At 41.3% G+C, this 6,086-nt stretch overlaps 1 protein-coding gene across 1 annotated transcript; it reads left to right on the top strand.

Moving 5' to 3' along the window:
* The first annotated feature begins 2,300 nt into the window (after positions 1–2,300).
* On the top strand, positions 2,301–5,235 carry LOC138903642 (uncharacterized). The gene is made up of 5 exons (XM_070192067.1): positions 2,301–2,705; positions 2,836–2,982; positions 3,346–3,567; positions 3,784–4,098; positions 4,351–5,235. Exons 1-5 carry the CDS (start codon positions 2,301–2,303, stop codon positions 5,233–5,235), a joined length of 1,974 nt encoding a protein of 657 aa, XP_070048168.1.
* Positions 5,236–6,086: the final 851 nt, after the last annotated feature.

The following is a 6,086-nucleotide window of genomic DNA, read 5'->3' as shown; positions in this document are numbered from 1 at the left end:
ACAGACACAGAAATAGATCGAATGAACGTGATTGAAGGCCTCCAATATGCTGTCGTTGGCAAGCTTTCATATGGATCTCCGGAGATTCACGAGCTTCGCCGAATAATTCCAACTCAATGTGGTATTAAAGGTGAGTGTAATATCGGATTCCTTAGAGATTGTCATGTGTTAATTAGATTAACTCTATGGCAAGACTTTCTCGATTTCACATCGAAGAGTACGTACTACATCAAAGCCAAAGATGGGTACGAATACCAATTGCGTACTCTTATCTACGATGCAAAATTTAAGGCCAGTGAAGAAACTCCTATGGCGATGGCGTGGATTTCTTTTCCTGAACTGCTGCCTACCTTTTTTGTAAAGAAAACTCTATTTTCTTTGGCTACAGCAGTGGGAAGGCCAGTGTGTCTTGACGCGGCAACTACAAACAAAACTAGGCCGAGTTGTGCAAGAGTAAAATTTCTTGTCGATTTGTTGGCCGAACTACCTAAACAGGTGCGATTGGATATTGATGATGAAGCTACTGGTGCTGTTCTAATAGAATGGGTGAGAATTCAGTATGACATGCTACCAAAATATTGTAAGAAGTGTAAACTAGAAGGACATGATGAAATTGAATGTTGGCGTTTGCACCCCGAGCTTATTGAGAATCGAAGCAACGAGAAAAGGAATGATCTTGCTGAGTCGAACAACTGGAATACTGCTGCTGATAAACAAGGAAAAACCAAAAATCACACTACCCCTTTAATTATTGTCATGAGTGGAAAAGTAGTTTGGAACGTAGGTGAACAGTGGAAGGAAGTTCGGGATAATCGGGGAACCAACAAAAATAACAAAAACCAGGTACAAGGGCAAACTGGCAATGCAATCGTGCCAGTGAATGCTGGTGTACAACAGGTGCACACTACTAATAACTTTGCACTGGTGAAGGTCGAAGAAGATCAGACAAACAAGGTTCAAGCAAGGAATAAATTTGCAGTATTAGAGGAGGACCAAAGTGATATAAACGAGAACAACCAACTGATTTTGGTGGGGGGAAAACTAGTCTTCAGTTCTAAAGATGGTCCTACTCCTTCTGGGATTTAGTCCACAATCGACTGGGTTCATAGAAGGTTTGGGACTAGCAAAGAGGAGCTAAAACAACTCAATGTGACCACAAACCAATCTTGTCATGAGATTCCATCTCAAACATTTAAAGATTCTTGGAAGATTGAGGATCTTGATGAGGTAAACTCTACAAAGGTCTTATAGAGCGATGCAGTTGAGGTTAAGGATGATCAGCTGGGCAAAACTAAGACAACAGAAGACAAGGTGAAGAATGACAACAAGCCAAGCTCACCTGGCGATAGGCTGGCGACGCCAGGCCTAAAGCCAGGCTCACCAGGCATTAGGCTGGCAGCGCCAGGGCTAAAGCCAGGCTCCTCAGGCATTAGGCTGGCGACGCCAGGCCTAAAGCCAAGCTCCCCAGGCGTTAGGCTGGCGACGCCAGGCCTAAAGCCGGGTTCACCTGATGAGGCAGCTTCAGTAAACCCCAACCTTAGTGCAACTGGAGAGATTTTGGCCTATATAGATGGTGTTCCGGTGTATGCATCAGAGAACAAACTTGATGGAGATGTTTATGTGAAGATTTGGGATGATATAGTTGGTTCAGACCAAATTTCAAGCAATGGGAAGGGTGGTGATCTCACTAGAACAGTGCTTTCAGAGCAGACTGCTACAGTAACTCCTGGGCTAAGCAGTGTCTATGAGCTACAATTCAAGAAGTATGAGCAGGCTGATGAGCGGGCAATTGTTCCAAGAGCATCGGGGGAAATAGAGGAAGTGCCTATGGAATCTGGCACCGATCAAATTATGCAGCTACATCTTAAAGTTCCACTTAAGACTCCTCTACAACATTTACATGATTTAGTTACACACAATGTGACACCAATTGATGAAGACTTATTGAGACAAAATCCAATGGAGGATGAAGGAGATGATGAATCAACTGCAGAAAACTTCAAACAAGTGGCTAAGGAAGGGTATTTATCACCCACAACTAGCGCTAAAGGAGGTAAAAAAACTAAGAAGAATCAGAGTAAAGATCCACCACAACCTTTAAGAATAATGCCCAGGAGGTCAGCTTCTCTATCTAAATGATGATGATCAAAACATTAATATGGAATATAAGGTCTGTGAATACACAACAGGCCTTTCCTAGGGTGATCAACATGAATAGGGAGCATAATTTTTGTGTAGTTGCATTGATGAAGCCTTTTCAAAAGAAGGGACTCATTAATAGATATAAAAGGAGGTTGAATATGGAGACTGCTTATGCAAATATTAATTGGCAACTATGGTTGTTCTTCGATGCAGTGGTTGAATGGGAATTAGTGGAGGATACTGAGCAACAGGTGACTGTGAGAGTGTTTCATCATGACTTGGGGCAGCACATGATGATGACATTTGTTTATGCAAAATGTTCAGCAATAGAGGGGTTGGATTTGTGGGATCACTTATATTACTTAGCAAGTGATATGGAATTACCATGGTTGGTAGGAGGGGATTTCAATGTGATATTGCATGAAGATGAGAAAATAGGGGGACTTCCAGTACACCCTCCTGAATATGAGGATTTTGCATTTTATGTAAATTTTATAGTTTGTTTGAGCAAGGGTACAAAGGAAGTCCATTCACATGGTGGAATGGGAGATCCAATGCTGAGTGTATATTCAATAGATTGGATAGGATTTTTGTGAATTTGCCATTTCAGAACATGTTGCCAACTATTGAAGTTAAGCATCTAATCAGAACTGGATCAGATCATGCACCATTGCTAATGCATGTGGGGTGCAGACAACCAATTTTGTCAAGCCTTTCAGATTCTTGAACTTTTGGACAAAGCATGCTACATTTATGGATGTGGTGAGGCAGAATTGGGAAGCTGATTTCATAGGGGATCCATTTTTGATGTTCAAGCAGAATATCAAGAGGGTGAAGGCAGTACTCTCAAAATAGAGTAGGGAAACATTTGGTGATATCTTCAAGCAATTGGATATTTTGGAGGACATTGTTAGGGTGAAGGAGATGTTGTTTGAAGAAGAGCCTACAACTGAGAATAGGATTGTGCTTCAAATGGCTCAATTTGAATTGAAGAAATACTTGAGTATTGAGGAGCAGTATTGGAAGCAAAAAGTTGGGATGACTTGGTTTGCTGAAGGAGATAGGAATACAAGTTTCTTTCACAATCGTGTCAATGGCAAAAGAAAGAAATTACAACTGAAGAGGATCAAAAGTGGCAGTGGGGTATGGATTGAAGACCAGGAGCAATTGGCTACTACTGCAGTGGACTTCTATCAAAAATAGTTCACAAATGAAGGTGATGCTTCTGAATTTTCCTTGCTCAATAATGTACCTTCAATGGTCACTATGGATCACAATTTGAAACTTAGCAGATTGCCAACAATTGAAGAAGTAAGGGCAACAGTTTTTGAGCTTAGTGGGGAGAGTGCTAGTGGTCCTAATGGATTCAGTGGCCTGTTTTATCAAACATGCTGGGATGTTATTGGTGCTGATATACACAACATGGTGCTACACTTCTATGGAGGAGCTGCATTGCCTAAATCTATCACTCACACCAATCTAGTGTTGCTGCCCAAGAAACCTAGAGTTGAGACCTTCTCTGACTTAAGATCTATTAGTTTGAGCAACTTCATTAACAAGGTCTTGTCTAGGGTGTTACATGACAGATTGGAGAGTTTTTTGCCATCTCTAATAACTCCTAATCAATCCGGATTTGTAAAGGGTAGGAGTATATTTGAGAACATCTTATTGACTCAAGAAATTGTCACTAACATAAGGTTAAGGGGAAAGCCGGCTAATGTGGTGATCGAGCTTGATATGGCTAAGGCCTATGATAGGGTTTCATGGAAGTACTTATTGCATGTGCTAAGGAATATGGTATTTTCTGAACACTTCATCAACATGGTGTGGAACTTGATGTCAAATAACTGGTATTCAGTATTGGTGAATTGGCAGTCCTCAGGGTTCTTTAAGTCGACAAGGGGTGTGAAACAAGGGGATCCCCTATCTCCAGCATTGTTCATTCTATCAGCTGAGGTATTTTCCAGGTCTTTGAATAAGCTCTTTGAAGACAAGTCATTTGTGGGATTTGGAATGCCTAAGTGGTCTGATCCTTTAAACCACTTGGCATATGCTGATGATACGATAATTTTTGCATCTGCTCATCCTCCCTCTTTGAGCAAGATTATGGCAGTGTTGGGGAACTATGAGAAAATATCAGGTCAGATGATCAACAAAGATAAGAGTTCATACTACATGCATTCAAAGGTTGCTAATGGATTGTTTCAGGCAGTTGGAGCTATTACAGGATTTGCAAGAGGTAAATTCCCCTTCATATATCTAGGGTGTCCTATTTTGTACACTAAAAGGAGGAAGGACTATTATGAGGATCTTATCAAGAAGGTGAAGGATAAATTGCATTCATGGAAAGGAAAGCTGATGTCATTTGGAGGAAAGGCAACACTCATCTCTAGTGTGTTGCAAAGTATGCCAGTTCACATGTTACCAGTCCTTGATCCACAAAACAGCATCATGGGGCATCTACATAAGACTTTTGCTAGGTTCTTTTGGAGCACAAATGAAGAAGGGAGAAGCATACAATGGGCTTCATGGCAGAATCTTTGCCTTCCTAAAGAGGAAATGGGTCTAGGTTTTAGGTCCTTAAATGATGTCTCAAGGGCACTGTTTGCTAAACTATGGTGGAGGTTTAGGACCACAAAATATTTGTGGCCTAATTTCATGTGGAATAAGTATTGCAAGAAGGAGCTACCAACAGTGGTGCATTTTAGGGGAGGGTCTCATGTTTGGAGACAAATGCTGAATGCTAGGGAAGAAGTAGAACACGAGATCATATGGGAATTGAAGAGTGGAACAACTAATATTTGGCATGAAAATTGGACTGGATTGGGTGCACTTTATCACGTATTACCGGAAGACTTTCCAATCAATGAAGATCTTCAGGAGGTGGCAAAACTGCGACAAGGGGAAGCATGTGATGATCAGCTGCTAGATCAAACATTCAATGAGGAAATTGCCAAACATATAAGGCTAAATGTGCATTATGAAGGCAGTGAGGGATATTGGGATAGGCCATACTGGATGCCAACTCCTTCGGGAAAGTTCAGTGTTAGCAGTGCTTGGCAAATATTAAGGCATAGGGCTGATCCTAATTAGGAATTCAAGTTAATGTGGATTAAAGGTTTGCCATTCAAGATATCCTTCTTCTTGTGGAGATTGTGGAGGCAGAAAATAGCCACTGATGACATGTGGAGAAGGCAAGGGCAAATGGTGATGTCTAGGTATTGGTGTTGTCAGCAGCCCCAAGAGGAATCCATTGAGCATATATTTGTTATAAGTCCTACTGCCTCTAAGGTATGGAACTTGTTCATGGGGGCTGTTGGAATTTCTGTGCAATTGATTCAATTAAAGCATATTATAAGGCATTGGTTGTATGCTTAGTGTTGTCCAAAATTAAAGCCACTATTTCAAGCAGTACCAGCTATCATCACTTGGGAGCTTTGGAAGAGAAGAAATGCAGGTAAACATGGTGGTTCAGTGTCCACAAATAGGGTGATTCATGAGATAAATAGGACATTGCATCAACTGGAAAGGGTGAGGTATGCTTGGATCCCTAATATTCCATTGTTATGGCCAGACATGATTCAATACTTTGAAGGATATAAACCTATATTGATCACTACAAGAGTAACACGGCAGCTTCCTTTTCATGGTTGGTACAAATGTAATACTGATGGAGCTTCAAAGGGCAATCCTGGACCTAGCTCCCTAGGCTTTTGTGTGAGGGATGATGAAGGTGATGTGGTGTATGCTAGGGCAGTAGACCTGGGAGTGACAACTAATGTTGTAGCTGAAGCAAAGGCTATTCTTCAAGGGTTGGAATATTGTGTGGAGCATGATCTTCACCCTCTCATACTGGAGACTGATTCATTGGTGATGAAGAAGGCGATAGAAAGGGAATGGGATCCTCCTTGGGTAATTGCACAGGATGTGAAGAAAATTATAGA

This window comes from Nicotiana tomentosiformis, chromosome 12 (assembly GCF_000390325.3).
Source record: "Nicotiana tomentosiformis chromosome 12, ASM39032v3, whole genome shotgun sequence".
Taxonomy (NCBI): Eukaryota; Viridiplantae; Streptophyta; class Magnoliopsida; order Solanales; family Solanaceae; genus Nicotiana; species Nicotiana tomentosiformis.
Note: the sequence above shows the minus strand (reverse complement) of the source record. Positions and strands in the feature narration are given on the sequence as shown.

Bases quoted from the DNA above. Each gene is read 5' to 3' on its own strand.
- LOC138903642 (XM_070192067.1), top strand. From the start codon at position 2,301: ATGGAGACTGCTTATGCAAATATTAATTGGCAACTATGGTTGTTCTTC. The intron at 2,706-2,835 runs GTATATTCAATA...TGTGGGGTGCAG, and splicing joins TGGGAGATCCAATGCTGAGT to ACAACCAATTTTGTCAAGCC. The intron at 3,568-3,783 runs GTGCTACACTTC...GGATTTGTAAAG, and splicing joins GTGCTGATATACACAACATG to GGTAGGAGTATATTTGAGAA.